At 43.5% G+C, this 18,917-nt stretch overlaps 1 protein-coding gene across 5 annotated transcripts in view; it reads right to left on the reverse strand.

Moving 5' to 3' along the window:
* The window catches only part of si:dkey-82f1.1 (DENN domain-containing protein 2A), a 120,794-nt gene that overhangs the window by 25,314 nt on the left and 76,563 nt on the right, over nucleotides 1-18,917 (reverse strand). For all 5 annotated transcript variants that reach the window (XM_061916868.1, XM_061916869.1, XM_061916870.1 and 2 more), the window contains 7 exons: nucleotides 13,434-13,561; nucleotides 9,832-9,935; nucleotides 9,558-9,755; nucleotides 5,216-5,309; nucleotides 5,092-5,142; nucleotides 4,822-5,009; nucleotides 2,245-2,354 (listed from right to left, as the gene is read on the reverse strand). In XM_061916868.1, the coding sequence (XP_061772852.1) occupies nucleotides 2,245-2,354; nucleotides 4,822-5,009; nucleotides 5,092-5,142; nucleotides 5,216-5,309; nucleotides 9,558-9,755; nucleotides 9,832-9,935; nucleotides 13,434-13,561 (873 nt within the window). The remainder of the gene's footprint in view (nucleotides 1-2,244; nucleotides 2,355-4,821; nucleotides 5,010-5,091; nucleotides 5,143-5,215; nucleotides 5,310-9,557; nucleotides 9,756-9,831; nucleotides 9,936-13,433; nucleotides 13,562-18,917) is intronic.

Below are 18,917 nucleotides of genomic sequence, written 5' to 3' on the forward strand. Positions count from 1 at the left end.
CAGGATTTGTATCGGGGATGCCTTTGAAAGATGGAGACCATTGAAGATTTTTTCATCTGACCCCAAACTTGCTCATTTCCTCCTTGATAGGTAAGTCCGGCATTTACTTTTTCTTATTACTTGTAATACATGAACATTTGGTATGTAAACTATATTGTCAAACAGTCTATTATCTTGTCTAACAAAGCGTGGTGGGTAGAGCAGCCGTGCCAGAAACTTGAGGGTTGCAGGTTTGCTCTCTTGACATCCAAATGGCTGCCGTTGTGTCCTTGGGCAGGACACTTCACCCTTGCCCCTCGTGCCGCTAACACTGGTGAATGAATGATGAATCATAGGTGGTAGTCGGAGGGGCGGTAGGCGCAAACTGGCAGCCTCGCTTCTGCCAGTCTACCCCAGAGCAGCTGTCGCTACAAATGTAGCTTACCACCACCACCGGGTTTTAATGAAAGATGCCTTCTGAAGCTCTTTGAGTGTCTAGAAAAGCGCTATATAAATCAAATCCATTTAAAAGTTCTAGCCAGACAAACGCACACTTTCAAGAGCAGGTAAACCCTCCCTGTTGTTACCCACCTGGGGAAGAGCAGGTAAACCTTCCCTGTTGTTACCCACCTGGGGAAGAGCAGGTAAACCCTCCTTGTTTTTACCCACCTGGGGAAGAGCAGGTAAACCTTCCCTGTTGTTACCCACCTGGGGAAGAGCAGGTAAACCCTCCTTGTTTTTACCCACCTGGGGAAGAGCAGGTAAACCCTCCTTGTTCTTACCCACCTGGGGAAGAGCAGGTAAACCCTCCCTGTTGTTACCCACCTGGGGAAGAGCTGGTAAACCCTCCTTGTTGTTACCCACCTGGGGAAGAGCTGGTAAACCTCCTTGTTGTTACCCACCTGGGGAAGAGCAGGTAAACCCTCCCTCTTGTTACCCACCTGGGGAAGAGCAGGTAAACCCTCCCGGTTGTTACCCACCTGGGGAAGAGCAGGTAAACCCTCCCTGTTGTTACCCACCTGGGGAAGAGCAGGTAAACCCTCCCTGTTGTTACTCACCTGGGGAAGAGCAAGTAAACCCTCCCTGTTGTTACTCACCTGGGGAAGAGCATGTAAACCCTCCTTGTTGTTACCCAACTGGGGAAGAGCAGGTAAACCCTCCCTGTTGTTACCCACCTGGGGAAGAGCAGGTAAACCCTCCTTGTTTTTACCCACCTGGGGAAGAGCAGGTAAACCTTCCCTGTTGTTACCCACCTGGGGAAGAGCAGGTAAACCCTCCTTGTTTTTACCCACCTGGGGAAGAGCAGGTAAACCCTCCTTGTTCTTACCCACCTGGGGAAGAGCAGGTAAACCCTCCCTGTTGTTACCCACCTGGGGAAGAGCTGGTAAACCCTCCTTGTTGTTACCCACCTGGGGAAGAGCTGGTAAACCTCCTTGTTGTTACCCACCTGGGGAAGAGCAGGTAAACCCTCCCTCTTGTTACCCACCTGAGGAAGAGCAGGTAAACCCTCCCGGTTGTTACCCACCTGGGGAAGAGCAGGTAAACCCTCCCTGTTGTTACCCACCTGGGGAAGAGCAGGTAAACCCTCCCTGTTGTTACTCACCTGGGGAAGAGCATGTAAACCCTCCTTGTTGTTACCCACCTGGGGAAGAGCAGGTAAACCCTCCCTGTTGTTACCCACCTGGGGAAGAGCAGGTAAACCCTCCCTGTTGTTACCCACCTGGGGAAGAGCAGGTAAACCCTCCCTGTTGTTACTCACCTGGGGAAGAGCATGTAAACCCTCCTTGTTGTTACCCAACTGGGGAAGAGCAGGTAAACCCTCCCTGTTGTTACCCACCTGGGGAAGAGCTGGTAAACCCTCCTTGTTGTTACCCACCTGAGGAAGAGCAGGTAAACCCTCCCTGTTGTTACCCACCTGGGGAAGAGCAGGTAAACCCTCCCTGTTGTTACCCACCTGGGGAAGAGCTGGTAAACCCTCCTTGTTGTTACCCACCTGGGGAAGAGCAGGTAAACCCTCCCTGTTGTTACCCACCTGGGGAAGAGCAGGTAAACCCTCCCTGTTGTTACTCACCTGGGGAAGAGCATGTAAACCCTCCTTGTTGTTACCCAACTGGGGAAGAGCAGGTAAACCCTCCCTGTTGTTACCCACCTGGGGAAGAGCAGGTAAACCCTCCCTGTTGTTACCCACCTGGGGAAGAGCTGGTAAACCCTCCTTGTTCTTACCCACCTGGGAAGAGCAGGTAAACCCTCCCTGTTGTTACCCACCTGGGGAAGTTGTCCACAGGCGCCCAGTCTTTGGCGTCGGGGAAGCAGAACTGAGGGATGACCTTGAGCTGGTCCTCCGTCTCTCGCATGAACTTGAAGCTCCTTTCAAGCTGGATGGAAAAGAAGAGAACGTTATGATTACATTTTCTTGTAAGGCCAATCTTTTTCTTTTTTTTCTTTTGATAAGCAGTTTTGCTGGTCGTGCAGATTAGAGGTTAAGGTTAGCTGGGATTTCAAATGTACAATTTCCTTCTTCCCTCCACACACAAATATCTACCAGGTGTGGTAAACTAGCACAAGGTGGCAATAAATACTGATAAAGTTGAGGAATGCTCATCAAACACTTATTTGGAACATCCCACAGGTGTGCAGGTTAATTGGGAACAGGTGGGTGCCAGGATTGGGTATAAAAACAGCTTCCCAAAAAATGCTCAGTCTTTCACAAGAGAAGATGGGGCGAGGTACACCCCTTTGTGCACAACTGCGTGAGCAAATAGTCAAACAGTTTAAGAACAACGTTTCTCAAAGTGCAATTGCAAGAATTTTAGGGATTTCAACATCTACGGTCCATAATATCAGCAAAAGGTTCAGAGAATCTGGAGAAATCACTCCACGTAAGCGGCATGGCCAGAAACCAACATTGAATGACCGTGACCATCGATCCCTCAGACGACACTGTATCAAAAACCGACATCAATCTGTAAAGGATATCACTGCATGGGCTAAGGAACACTTCAGAAAACCACTGTCACTAAATACAGTTGGTCGCTACATCTGTAAGTGCAAGTTAAAGCTCTACTATGCAAAGCGAAAGCCATTTATCAACAACATCCAAAAACGCCGCCGGCTTCTCTGGGCCCGAGATCATCTAAGATGCACTGATGCAAAGTGGAAAGGTGTTCTTTGGTCTGACGAGTCCACATTTCAAATTGTTTTTGGAAATATTCGAAAATGTGTGGCGTATTATGAAGCGTAAAATACGACAGCGGTTGAACGACTGAAGCTCTACTTAAAACAAGAATGGGAAAGAATTCCACTTTCAAAGCTTCAACAATTAGTTTTCTCAGTTCCCAAACGTTTATTGAGTGTTGTTAAAAGAAAAGGTGATGTAACACAGTGGTGAACATGCCCTTTCCCAACTACTTTGGCACGTGTTGCAGCCATGAAATTCTACGTTATTTATTATTTGCAAAAAAAAAAAATAAAGTTTATGAGTTTGAACATCAAAAATCTTGTCTTTGTAGTGCATTCAACTGAATATGGGTTGAAAATGATTTGCAAATCATTGTATTCCGTTTATATTTACATCTAACACAATTTCCCAACTCACATGGAAACAGGGTTTGTAGTTAATATAACTGTAAGCGCTGTTATTTTGGAGTATTTTGTGACCTTCTAAAATATTTGAATATTTTGCTGATCAAAACGTGCGTCACAGCCCCCCTGCATCATCTCAATAAGCCAGCAATGGACAGATCCCCTCATTATAAAATACAAACTGCCATTTGTTTTTCTTATTTTAGTTACAGCAAATATGTCGCAGCTGCGAACCGATCTAGCGAGAGATGAAGATCCTGGCCAGATAAAGCCCTCAAGACCACATTATCTGCAAAAAGCGGAGACCTAACTGCAGCCACCAAACCAGATCCTCTCAACATTATGAACAGAATGGGTGACAAAGGGCAGCCTTGGCGGAATCCAATTGTCACTGGAAACGGATCCAACTGACTAATCCGATCATGCAGGGAGCGGACCACAATAATCAGACAGTCCAATACTCCGTACTCTCTAAGCACTGCCCACAAGACTTCCCGAGGGACTCGGTCAAAGGCCTTCTCCAAGTCCACAATGCACATGTAGACTGGTTGGGCAAACTCCCATGCACCCTCAAGGACCCTGCGCAGAGTATAGAACTGGTTCACAGTTCCACGACAGGGACAAAAACCACACGGTTCCTCCTGAATCCGAGGTTCGACTATCCGGCATAGCCTCCTCTCCAGTACACCTGAATAGACCTTACCGGGAAGGCTGAGGAGTGTGATCCCACGATAGTCGGAACACACCCTCTGGTTCCCCTTCTCAAAGAGAGAAAAACCACCACCCAATCCAGAGGCACTGCCTCCGACCTCAACGCGATGCTGCAGAATCTTGTCAACCAAGACAGCCCCACAGCATCCAGAGCCTTAAGGAACTTTAGGCGAATCTCATCCACCTCCAACGCCTTGCCACCTATGGGCTTCTTAACTACCTCGGCAACCTCAGCCCCAGAAATAGGAGAGTCCACCACAGATTCCCCAGGCACTAATTGGAAGACGTGTAGGTGGGATTGTTCAGGTCTTCGGAGTATTCCCTCCACTAATCCCCAAGGTCCTCAGTGGAGGTCAGCATCGGACCATCTCCACCATACACGGTGTTGACAGTGCACTGCTTCCCCCTCCTGAGGTGGTTGATCGTCCAGTAGTCTTTTTCCATGGCTTTCGCCAAACTCCTTCCATGTCCAAGTTTTTTGTCTCTGCTTCCGCCAATAGTGATTTTGTGTTTTGTTATTTTCAGCCAATTATACTGTCCATTATTTACCTTGAGAGGGAACTGTTGCGTGACTTCCGGCAGGTACGGAACTCCAGCTTTGGTCTTGTGAAGGGCCACCACGATGAAATACTCAAAGAGTTTTCTCTCCTGCAACTCCATTACATCTCTCTCCAAAGTCCGGTATCTCCCCGTCTGCCTCAGCATGGACTGGACCGACACTAGCATTTGGCTATGAGCTAAAGGAAAGCAAAAAAAACACACACTTGATACAAAAAATGTCCAGATTTTGTTTACATTTGTCAGTTAGGTGCCGCTCACCTTTTAGTTTCTCCTCTGTGTCGCTTTCGGACTCGCTGTTCTCATCTGTGACTGCAATACAACAAAACATGAGATGACTTTTTACAGAATATCTCAAATGGATGTCAAAAACTTCATCCCTCACCTCTCCCCGAGCTTGACTCGGTGGACTGCGACACCTTCTTCATGCGCTTTTTGCCTCTACGAGCCTCAAAGACGCCATTGATCTTCAACACCATCTGGATCAAGGAAAGAAGGACAACTTTAAGATACTTTCAGGTCCCTAAAGTACTTTTAAATGACTTTTGAACAGTGAAGGTGGAAAAAACAGGCTTTGTTACACATCTGAAAATAAAGCCCAGAATCCTGCCAGCCATCCATCCGTCATCTACAGGCAGGGTAGATGACTGATGGTTAGGGTCAGGATTGTGGTTGGGATTGGGATTTAGGGTTAGGGTTAACCCAAATCTAACCCCTTAACCCTAACCCCCGAACTCAAACCTAACCCTTTAACCCTAACTCTCTAACCCTAACCCAGGGGTCACCAAAGCGGGGCCCGCGGGCACCAGGTCGCCCGTAAGGACCAGATGAGTAGCCCGCTGGCCTGTTCTAAAAATAGCTCAAATAGCAGCACTTACCAGTGAGCTGCCTCTATTTTTTAAATTTTATTTAATTACTAGCAAGCTGGTCTCGCTTTGCTCGACATTTTTAATTCTAACAGAGGCAAAACTCCAAGAAAATATTTTAAAGACTTGGTCTTCACTTGTTTGAATAAATTCATTTATTTTCTTACTTTGCTTCTTATAACTTTCAGAAAGACAATTTTAGAGAAAAAATACAACCTTAAAAATGATTTTAGGATTTTTAAACACAAATACCTTTTTACCTTTTAAAATTCCTTCCTCTTCTATCCTGACAATTTAAATCAATGTTCAAATAAAGTTATTTATTTTTTATTGTAAAGAACAATAAATTCTTCATTTTAGCTTCTTCTTTTTCAACGAAGAATATTTGTGAAATATTTCTTCAAACTTATTATGATTAAAATTTAAAAAAAATATTCTGGCAAATCTAGAAAATCTTTAGAATCAAATGTAATACTTATTTCAAATTCTTTAGGATTTCTTTTTAAATTTTTGTTCTGAAAAATCTAGAAGAAATAATGATTTGTCTTTTTTAGAAATATAGCTTGGTCCAATTTGTTATATATTCTAAAAAAAAAAATGCAGATTGGATTTCAACCTATTTAAAACACGTCATCAAAATTCAAAAATTAATCTTAATCAGGAAAAATTACTAATGATGTTCCATAAATAATTTTTTTAATTTTTTCAAAAAGATGCGAATTAGCTAGTTTTTCTCGGTTGAATATTGAATTTTAAAGAGTCGAAATTGAAGATAAACTGTGTTTCAAAATGTAATACATTTTTTTCCTGTTTTCTCCTCTTTTAAACCGTTCAATTAAGTGTTTTTTTCATCATTTATTCTCTACAAAAAACATTCCGTAAAAGGAAAAAACCATGTATGATGGAATGACGGACAGAAATACCCATTTTTCTATATTTATAGATTTATTTATTAAAGGTAAATTAAGCAAATTGGCTATTTCTGGCAATTTTTTAAAGTGTGTATCAAACTGGTAGCCCTTCGCATTAATCAGTACCCAAGAAGTAGCTCTTGGTTTCAAAAAGGTTGGTGACCCCTTCCCTAACCAAACCCTGTAAGTATCAGTGAATAGACCAGTCCTTCTTAAATAGTGGGGCTATGACCAAGCTTATGTAGCGCTTGCCTTCACTGTGACTACGTTGAGATGACGAAAGACTGGTGTTTTTCATGTTAATAAGCATAAAATACTATGCAGAGGTGTACTTACAACAATTTTATAGGCAAATTATACTATTTATGGTTTCAGTGGAGAGTTTGTGTGGCAACAGGAGAAGCATTGGAATGGGCCAACTTAGCCCAATGTTGCTGTTAAAAAGTTAAAGTAGCAATGATAGTAGCACACACAGACTAAGTGTGGTGAAATTTGTCCTCTGCATTTGACCCATCACCCTCGTTCACCCCCTGGGAGGTGAGGGGAGCAGTGAGCAGCAGCGGTGCTGCGCATGGGAATCATTTTTTTTGTGATTTAACCCCCAATTCCAAGCCTTGATGCTGAGTGGCAAGCGGAGAGGTAATGGCTCCCATTTTTATAGTCTTTGGTATGACTCGGCCGGGGTTTGAACCATACTTGCCAACCCTCCCGGATTTTCCGGGAGACTCCCGAAATTCAGCGCCTCTACCGAAAACCTACCGGGACAAATTTTCTCCCGAAATTCAGGTGGAGATGGAGGCCACGCCCCCTCCAACTCCATGAGGACCTGAGTGACGTGTCTGAGAGCGTGTCTGCCCAATGACGTTATAACCGTAGAATGATCGAGGGCGAGTTCTTGGTTTCTTATGTGGGTTTATTGTTAGGCAGTTTCATTAACGTCCTCTCAGCGCGGTAACAACACACAACAACAGCAGTCACATTCACGTCTACCATCCGTAAGGCAGTTCGTCTGCCGTGAACAGCATGTGACACTCTTAAACAGGACAATACTGCCATCTACTGTACATGCACCACAACAACTCCAGGCAACTTCAACCCTTTACTAATACCCTCCTCCATTTACATCCCATCTCCCCGGATTGTAAATAACCTAATGTATATATTTGTTCTTATGCTATGTGATCTCACTATGTTCTCTGCTCGTGGTACATATCCTACTAAGTAAGACCTACACTGTTTCTATGTCCATTTCTCTGTTGATGCAATTGTTGATGACTGAAGTACTGATATCAACCAAAACTCCTCATTCCCCCCCCCCCCGGATTGTAAATAATTCAATGTATAAACTATGATGATGAACTTGTGTAGAATTGATTAACGTGGACCCCGACTTAAACAAGTTGAAAAACGTATTTAGTGGTCAATTGTACGGAATATGTAGTGTACTGTGCGATCTACTAATAATCATGCATATGTGACAATAACATCTACTTTAGAAAGTGCAGTGCACAACTCCGCACACAACAGCTGTAAATATACTCCTCCCCTCTTAACCACGCCCCCGACCACGAAATCGGAGGTCTCAAGGTTGGCAAGTCTGGTTTGAACTCACAACCTACCCATCTCAGGGTGGACACTCTAACCACAAGGCCACTGAAAAGGTGGCTGTAATGTTAGCACTTTAGCTCAGGTAGTAGAGATGCGCGGTTTGCGGTCTCATCCGCGGAGTCCGCGGATAAACCGCGGGTCGGGCGGTTGACATGACGAAAAAATTGATTTTAATTACATTCGGGCGGGTGGCGGTTGAAAATACCCGGAAATATTTGATATGCATGTGTCTGCGATCGGTATCCTTTGCCATTCAAAGTGCTATTCAAGACCCGTGTCATAAAGTGAAGAATACAATAGTAGACGCTAATGACTGCCGGTAGTCACCCAGAAAATAAGTATTAGGGCGTGCTATGAAGCCATTGGCTTTGTCGCCTACTACAACATGTACGATCTGCTTGTTAGTGCAGCATCATGTTGTGTGTGGCTTCCGAGGCAACACGCACACGACTGCAAGGCATACTGGGTGACACAGAGTATACTAATGGTTGTGATATAAACAATTTTAACACTCTTAGTAATATGCACCACGCTGTGAAGCCACACCAATTAAGAACGACAAACACATTTCAGGAGAACATCCTCACGGTAACACAACATAAACACAACACAACAAACACCCATAATCCTTTGTATTCATGACACTTCCTGACTATTTTATACACCCCCCTAGCAGCCCCACCCCCCCACCCTTCCGTGTGTCGGTAAGGTAGGCGGGGTTGGGGGCGCGGGGGTGTAAAATATATTCAGGAATTGTCCCGAACACAAAGGATTATGGGTATTTGTTGTGTTGCGTTTATGTTGTGTTACTGTGAGGATGTTCTCCCGAAATGTGTTTGTCAATCTTGTTGGGTGTGGCTTCACAGCGTGGCGCATATTAGTAAGTGTTAAAGTTGTTTATATCACAACCATCAGTGTACTCTGTATCACCCAGTATGCCTTTCAATCTTGAACGTGTAATTGCGGAAGCTGCACACAACATGTTGCCGGACTAACAATCGGTTCGTACATGTTGAAGGCGTCAAAGGCAATGGCTTAACAGCACTCCCACATTCTTGTCATCAGGTTGAACGTTATTGGATAGCCGCGGGAACGTTAGCGGCTCCCATTGTCATCATTAATCTGTGTTGCAAATTTAAATAGCTCTGTGAGTATTAAAGGCGGACAACCTCTGATGTTTATCAGCGGGCGGTTGGCGGGCGGGTACGGTCCTGATAAAATGTTGGTTCGGGTGAACGGCGGGTGGAAGACGACTTTGGTGATGCGGATGCGGATGATATAATTGCATATCCGCGCATCTCCACCAGGTAGCTATGCTTCAGTCTGGTGCCTTGAGTCCGACCTTTGGGATTTTCTTCCGCCGCCGGTTGTACGGGTCTCCAGAGAGACAGGGTGTGTCATCGGGGCTGCTGGGGGTGGACGGAGGACTGATGCGAGACGGCGAGGTCAGGCCGGCCTCCCTGTTGCTTCTCCTTAATTCCAGGACCTTGTAGCTCCGTCGCTCTGAGTTTTGTCTGAAGAAGCCTGGCTTGGTGCAGAGCTTTAAGGACGTGACGGAAGACAATGAACGCGTTAGAGAGGGATGTGCTGTGAATGTACGCAAGCCGACATTGCACCTTAGGTGGAGTGTCAGGGATTGGCGAAGAGGAGACACATTTGCGACTCAGGCAGCTTCTCTCCAGCTCTATGTCTTCATAAGGATTCTCCTTGCACGGGGGGTCTTCAAAGAAAGCAGAAAGACCTCGATTACCAAAGAGCATGACAAAAAGTTCCATTATCAGTCAGAAAATTCCTAATCCAGATGTGCAAAGAGCGAGCAGACATAGCGGCGTGCTGACTCAGCTCAATGTGGCAACGCTGAGCATCAAGCTTTCGTGCTGGCGCTGCCAAGGACTATTTTCCTTCTTCTTCTCATCGCACCTCATATTTAATGACCCTAATAGCACACTGGATCACACATCAAACACCAACATGGGACTTAGGACTTCTTCATTTTTGAACCCAACATAATATTAGACTTGTGTTCAGGCAAGGAGACGTTTAAAAGGAGCAAGATGACAGACAGGAAATGATGTGGCAGTGATGTCATCCAAGAAGCCTTAAACAACAATGATGTCATTCCTAAAATCTTCCTGCTGGCAAATGTCATGCATGCACATCATCCTTTCTTTATTTTGCAGTCGTGAGCCAGTCCTGTAAGCCTTGCACTTTCAGTGCTGCTTGCGTCTCATCTTGTACCTCTTATATCTTGTCTTGTATCTCTTATATCTAGTCTTGTACCTCTTATATTTAGTCTTGTATCTCTTATATCTAGTCTTGTACCTCTTATATCTAGTCTTGTACCTCTTATATCTCTTGTATCTATTCTTGTATCCCTCATATCTAGTCTTGTATCTCTCATATCTGGTCTTGTATCTCTTATATCTAGTATTGTACCTCTTATATCTAGTCTTGTATCTCTTATATCTAGTCTTGTATCTCTTATATCTAGTCTTGTATCTCTCATATCTAGTCTTGTATCTCTTATATCTAGTCTTGTATCTCTTATATCTAGTCTTGTACCTCTTATATCTAGTCTTGTATCTCTTATATCTAGTCTTGTATCTCTCATATCTAGTCTTGTATCTCTTATATCTAGTCTTGTATCTTTCATATCTAGTTTTGTATCTCTTATATCTAGTCTTGTATCTCTTATATCTAGTCTTGTATCTGTTATATCTAGTCTTGTATCTCTCATATCTAGTCTTGTACCTCTTATGTCTAGTCTTTGTATCTCTTTTATCTAGTCTTGTATCTTTCGTATCTAGTCTTGGATCTCTCATATCTAGTTTTGTACCTCTCATATCTAATCGTGTATCTCTCATATCTAGTCTTGGATCTCTTATATCTAGTCTTGTACCTCTTATATCTAGTCGTGTACCTCTTATATCTAGTCTTGCATCTCTTATATCTAGTCTTGTACCTCTTATATCTAGTCTTGAATCTCTTACATCTGGTCTTGAATCTCTTACATCTGGTCTTGTATCTCTTATATCTAGTCTTGTATCTTTCATATCTAAGCGTGTATCTCTCATATCTAGTCTTGGATCTCTTATATCTAGGTTTGTACCTCTTATATATAGTCTTGCATCTCTTATATCTAGTCTTGTACCTCTTATATCTAGTCTTGTATATCTTATATCTAGTCTTGCATCTCTTATATTTAGTCTTGTATCTTTCATATCTAGTCTTGTATCTCTTATATCTAGTCTTGTATCCCTCACATCTAGTTTTGTACCTCTTATATCTAGTCTTGTATCTCTTATATCTAGTCTTGTATCCCTCACATCTAGTTTTGTACCTCTTATATCTAGTCTTGTATCTCTTATATCTAGTCTTGTATCTTTCATATCTAGTCTTGGATCTCTCATATCTAGTCTTGTACCTCTCATATCTAGTCTTGCAGCTATTATATCTAGTCTTTTATCCCACATATCTTGTCTTGTATCTCTGATATCTAGTCTTGTATCTCTTATATCTAGTCTTGTATCTCTCATATCATTGTCTTGTATCTCTTATATCTACAAACCCCGTTTCCATATGAGTTGGGAAATTGTGTTAGATTTAAATATAAATAGAATACAATGATTTGCAAATCATTTTCAACCCATATTCAGTTGAATGCACTACAAAGACAAGATATTTGATGTTCTAACTCCTAAAATTTTATTTGATTTTTTTTGCAAATAATTACTTAGAATTTTATGGCTGCAACACATGCCAAAGTAGTTGGGAAAGGGCATGTTCACCACTGTGTTACATCACCTTTTCTTTTAACAACAATCAAACTCATTTTTGAAACATTGAAAGTGGAATACTTTCCCATTCTTGTTTTATGTAGAGCTTCAGTCGTTCAACAGTCCGGAGTCTCCGCTGTCGTATTTTACGCTTCATAATGTGCCACACATTTTCCATGGGAGACAGGTCTGGACTGCAGGCGGGCCAGGAAAGTGCCCGCACTCTTTTTTTTACAAAGCCACGCTGTTGTAACACATGCTGAATGTGGCTTGGCATTGTCTTGCTTTTTAACTTTGCGTCGATAACAGTCTGGATGGTTTGCTTCCCCTTTGGTCCGGATGACACAATGTCGAATATTTCCAAAAACAAATTGAAATGTGGACTCGTCAGACCACACAACACATTTCCAATTTTCATCAGTCCATTTTAGATGATCTCAGGTCCAGAGAAGCCGGCGGCGTTTCTGGATGTTGTTGATAAATGGCTTTCGCTTTGCATAGTAGAGCTTTAACTTGCACTTACAGATGTAGCGACCAACTGTAATAAGTGACAGTGGTTTTCTGAAGTGTTCCTAAACCCATGTGGTGATATCCTTTAGAGATTGATGTCGGTTTTTGATACAGTGCCGTCTGAGTAATCGAAGGTCACGGTTATTCAATGTTGGTTTCCGGCCATGCCGCTTACGTGGAGTGATTTCTCCAGATTCTCTAAACCTTTTGATGATATTATGGACCATAGATGTTGAAATCCCTAAATTTCTTGCAATTGCACTTTCAGAAACGTTGTTCTTAAATTGTTTGACTATTTGCTCACGCAGTTGTGGACAAAGGGGTGTACCTCGCCCCATCCTTTCTTGTGAAAGACTGAGTATTTTTTGGGAAGATATTTTTATACCCAATCATGGCACCCACCTGTTCCCAATTAGCCTGCACACCTGTGGGATGTTCCAAATAAGTGTTTGATGAGCATTCCTCAACTTTATCAGTATTTATTGCCACCTTTCCCAACTTCTTTGTCACGTTTTGCTGGCATCAACTTCTAAAGTTAATGATTATTTGCACAAAAAAAATGTTTATCAGTTTGAACATCAAACAAGTTGTCTTTGTAGCATATTCAACTGAATATGGGTTGAAAAGGATTAGCAAATCATTGTATTCCGTTTATATTTACATCTAACACAATTTCCCAACTCATTTCATTGTAGTAATTGCATGAAGACGCATTAAAGCCATTATGTGTCAATACAATCCCACCATGATATGAACAAGCTCCAGGTGGGGTTGGTATAAGCGCAGGCAATAAGGCAGGAATGTAGGTCGGGTCTTGGCATGGTGTCATTTTAATAAAAGTGCATGGCTCTAAATGAAAAGCAAACACTTCTTCACCCCCTCTGAGTCCCACACAATCAACTGGGAAATGCACTTCATACTAACTCGTTTACCTATTATGTCCTCGTAGACGTTCTCTTCCGATAAAGTGCGTGTCAGGCCCAGGCGGGACTGAGCGTACCAGTCCACCCTGCAGCCTTCGGCGGACGACTGGAGGAGGTCCTCAAACTCGTAGGACTTCCTAGAGGGGACACATCAAAACATTGTTGAAATTTCGAAGTGCAATGAAAACCAAGTTCCATTCCGTTCCATATTTCCGAAAGAAGCCAGGCTCTCAGGGTTATTTGTTGTCGAACCCCATGATGCAGAGATGGAGGCAGACATTGGATAAGAAGACATGATTTAATATAAATAATAGAACAAGAACAAACAAAAAGCACGCACGTGGGCGGAATAACAAACTAAGGGAGCTAGCACTGGGAGCTACAAAAACAAAAAGGAACTTTAGCATGGAAGCTTGTGGATAGCAAACAGAAAAACTGGAAATAACCAATGCTAACAGAAACAGCTTACCGCTACGACGACCAGGACAAAGTGTAGCATGACAGGTAGTAGCTGTAACAAAATGACACGACAGGTAGCACGACAAGAGTGACATGTGGCAACGACAATGCAATACAATACAATGATCCGGCCCTGACTGGAGGAACAAAGCAGGTAAAATAGGAGCTGGCCGATTGACATCAGGTGTGACCAGATGCCAATCAGCCGCAGCTGAGTAAAAACAGGACACAGGGAGACAAACAGGAAGCTGAAACAAAATAAGAGCACTAGACATGAACTAAGGACAGGAAATACTAAACACACAGAGGAAAAACTAAAACACTAACAAACTGTCAGTGGCAACTCTGACACAGGCACTATACTGTGTGTGAGGCAGATTGAGAAAAAGAAAGAAAAAGATCGCTGCCAAAATAGCGATGTTTAAAGGCCTACTGAAACCCACTACTACCGACCACGCAGTCTGATAGTTTATATATCAATGATGAAATATTAACATTGCAACACCTGCCAATACGGCCGGTTTAGTTTACTAAATTGCAATTTAAAATTTTGCGCGGAAGTATCATGCTAAAACGTGGCGGTATGATGACGCGTGCGCGTGACGTCACGCATTGTAGAGGACATTTTGTTCAAGCACCATTCAAAGCGTCTCTTTTCATCGCATAATTCCACAGTATTCTGGACATCTGTGTTGCTGAATCTTTTGCAATTTCTTCAATGAATAATGGAGACGTCAAAGAAGAAAGCTGTAGGTGTGAAGCGGTGTACTGCGGCCGCCTTTAGCAACACAAACACAGCTGGTGTTTCATTGTTTACATTCCCGAAAGATGACGGTGAAGTTTTACGATGGAATAGAGCAGTCAAGCGAACACGGTTGGATTGGACCACACACACAAAGTACAGTGTATTATGCAGCGATCTTTTCGAAAGATCGTGTTTCGAAAAGGGTCCCGTGCGAAGGGCAGGGATGGGCATCGCGACCGCCCGTTGACTCCTGCTGAAGAAAGGTGCGGGGCCGACCTTCAGGTTGTACAGGTACGACCATATAATCTCACTAAAACACTAGTAACTACAGGTTTGCGGTCTCATCCGCGGAGTCCGAGGATAAACCGCGGGTCGGGCGGGTGACATGACGAAAAAATAGATTTTAATTAGATTCGGGCGGGTGGCGGTTGAACCATCCGGAAATATTTGATATACATGGTTCTGGGAACGGTATCCTTTGCCATTCAAAGAGTCATTTTAGACCCGTGTCATAAAGCGAAGAAGACAATAGGAGTCGCTATTATTTTCTAGAATGACTGCCGGCAGTCACCCAGATAATAAGTATTAGGGCGTGCTATGAAGCGGGGGCCCCTGATCTAGATTATTTACTGTAATATAATTGTTTGCCTCGGGCCGTAGTCAGTGTCTTCCATAACTTAAGATCAGGAACTGAAATGGGTCGTGGTTCAGTTTTCATGGAGTCACCAATAGTCCGTGAATGTCCTCTGTGGTCTTTATCTGTAATTATAAATGTATAGAACAGGGGTAGGGAACCTATGGCTCTAGAGCCAGATGTAGCTCTTTTGATGACTGCATCTGGCTCTCGGATAAATCTGAGCTGACATTGCCTAACACGATAAGTAATGAATAATTCCACATGTAATCACAGTGTTAAAAAAAAAGTTCAAAATATAAAACCCATCCATCCATCCATTTTCTACCGCTTATTCCCTTGTGGGGTTGCGGGGGGCGCTGGCGCCTATCTCAGCTACAATCGGGCGGCAGGCGGGGTACACCCTGGACAAGTCGCCACCACATCGCAGGGCCAACACAGATAGAACATTCTGATGCATTTTTAATCCATCCATCCGTTTTCTACCGCACCAGTTCAAGAAGTGTTAATGGTAAGAAGTTATTTATATATTATTGGTTAGTGTAGGGTTTGCCCTCCTGGGGGTTTTTCAGACCACCAAGCACCGACATGAGATCCTGTTTCAGGGTTACAATATTGTTTTATTTTTCAATAGGTCTCTCAGTTTCTTTCCAGCAATTGTCTTTTCCTCTTTCGTTCTCGCATGCGCTCTGGCTCTACCCCAACACCATCTCTCCTCCTGGCTGCTGCTTATAACAGAGCGACAGGTGATTAGACAACAAGGCCCAAATGGGCCATCTACACACCTGTCGCTGATTTCGAGGCCGATCTGGCAACACCCCTCTTCGCTGTAGGCCCGCAGGCCACGCCCCCTCCACAGTTAGCTTCAGAATAACAGTGTTATTACAAAGAATAAGAGACCTATTATACTCTAGAAATGTTGGTCTTACTTAAAATGCACGCATTTAGTTGTGTTCAGTATTGAAAAAAATATTATATGGCTCTTAAGTAAATACATTTTCAAATATTTGGATTCTTAGCTCTCTCAGCCAAAAAGGTTCCCGACCCCTGGTATAGGAGGTGTTATGCATCTTCGTATAAGTTGGGGTTCTCACAAAAGAACCACATTTCTAAGTTGGGTCCTGGAAAATTTAGTTTCCAAACAAAGAATAAGTTGACAAAGCACACTTGAAGAAAGCATGGCCTCTGGATGTGGAATTTAAGCCATCCTCGCCAAGCTCCTGACTGACAAGAATCCAGGCCAACAATAGACGCACTTCAATACCGTGAAGTCTCCAATCAGAGGCGACATTTCTTCTCCTGCAAGTCGGCCCGTGCGAACAAATGTGCAATGAATAAAGTTTTGAAGGGGGGCCTCATTGACGTAGCTCACAAAGCGACATCTTCCTCCAGTGAAGCTTTGGAAGAGGGAATGAGTTATGTGTACATTCCTCAAATCCAAGCAGTGAGCTAATTCTGTTGGCTAAAAACAGGGTGATGTCACACTTGTGATTGATTTACAGCAGATGTTGTTGCTTGGTGTTACAGTTAAGGCTTGCACAGGTTAAAGGCCTACTGAAATGAGATTTTGTTATTTAAACGGGGATAGCAGGTCCATTCTATGTGTCATACTTGATCATTTCGCGATATTGCCATATTTTTGCTGAAAGGATTTAGTAGAGAACCTCGACGGTAAAGTTCGCAACTTTTGGTTGCTAATAAAAAAAGCCTTGCCTGTACCGGAAGTAGCAGACGATGTGCGTGTGACGTCACGGGTTGTGGAGCTCCTCACATCTGAACATTGTTTACAATCATGGCCACCAGCAGCTAGAGCGATTCAGACCGAGAAACCGTCAATTTCCCCATTAATCTGAGCGAGGATGAAAGATTTGTGGATGAGGACAGTGAGAGTGAAGGACTAGAGGCGGTATAGCTCGGTTGGTTCAGCGGCCGTGCAGGTTCGATCCCCGCTTCCGCCATCCGAGTTACTGCCGTTGTGTCCTTGAGCAAGACACTTTACCCACCTGCTCCCAGTGCCACCCACACTGGTTTAAATGTAAAAGTTAGTTATTGGGTTTCACTATGTAAAGCGCTTTGAGTCACTAGAGAAAAAAGTGCTATATTAATATAATTCACTTCACTTCACTCCACTAGAAAAAAGAAGGCGAGGGGAGTAGGAGCGATTCAGATGTTATTAGACACATTTACTAGGATAATTCTGGAAAATCCCTTTTCTGCTTATTGTGTTACTAGTGTTTTAGTGAGATTATGTGGTACCTGAAAGTCGGAGGGGTGTGGCCACGGGTGTGGTGACCGCCAGTGTCTCTGAGGGAAGCCACGTTTCTCGACGAGGCGTAACGAAGCCAGCCGTTCAACCGGGCTGAGCTTTTTTTTCCCCCTCCGCCATGTTGGAAGCATCCCACGTTCGGGGGCGGCCAGTCGGAGGAGGGAAGAGAGTCCGCAGCTGCCTCTTTGACAGGTGCACGAGGAACCACGCAAGCTCTGCTCATGTCTACGGTAAGAGCCGACTTATTACCACAATTTTCTCACCGAAACCTGCCGGTTGACATGTGGTAGGGAACCATGTTCGCTTGACCGCTCTGTTCCATAGTAAAGCTTCACCTTCGGGAATGTAAACAAGGAAACACCGGCTGTGTTTGTGTTGCTAAAGGCAGCCGCAATACACCGCTTCCCACCTACATCTTTCTTCTTTGACTTCTCCATTATTAATTGAACAAATTGCAAAAGATTCAGCAACACAGATGTCCAGAATATTGTGGAATTATGCGATTAAAGCAGACGACTTATAGCTTGGATTGGGCTGGAAAAAAAATGTCCGCCACAACCGGTGACGTCAAACACACGCGTCATCATACCGCGACGTTTTCAGCAGGATAAGTCGCGTGAAATTTAAAACTGCAATTTAGTATGGCATGTGTTGCAATATTAATATTTCATCATTGATATATAAACTATCAGACTGCGTGGTCGGTAGTCGTGGGTTTCAGTAGTCCTTTAACGGCCTACTGAAATTAGATTTTCTTATTTAAACGGGGATAGCAGGTCCATTCTATGTGGCATACTTGATCTTTTTCGCGATATTGCCATATTTTTGCTGAAAGGATTTAGTAGAGAACATCGACGATAAAGTTCGCAACTTTTGGATGCTATTAAAAAAGCCCTGCCTTTGCCGGAAGTCGCAGACGATGACGTCACAAGTGTGAGGGCTCCTCACATCCTCACATTGTTTATAATGTGAGCCTCTAGCATCAAGAGCTATTCGGACCGAGAAAGCGACGATTTCCCCATTAATTTGAGCGAGGAAGAAAGATTTGTGGATGAGGATATTGATAGTGAAGGACTAGAAAAAAGAAGAAGAAAAAAAAAAAAGGCGATTGCATTGGGAGCGATTCAAGTGTTTTTAGACACATTTACTAGGATAATTCTGGGAAATCCCTTATCTTTCTATTGTGTTGCTAGTGTTTTAGTGAGTTAAATAGTACCTGATAGTCGGAGGGGTGTGTCCACGGGTGTGTTGACGCCAGTCTCTGAGGGAATTAGTCACGGCAGCTGCATGGACGGCGCAAGCTCCGCTGATCTCCGGTAAGAGGCGACTTTTTACCACAATTTTCTCACCGAAACTTGCCGGTTGACAAGTAGTCGGGATCCATGTTCG

The sequence above is a fragment of the Nerophis ophidion genome, linkage group LG12, assembly GCF_033978795.1.
Source record: "Nerophis ophidion isolate RoL-2023_Sa linkage group LG12, RoL_Noph_v1.0, whole genome shotgun sequence".
NCBI lineage: Eukaryota > Metazoa > Chordata > Actinopteri > Syngnathiformes > Syngnathidae > Nerophis > Nerophis ophidion.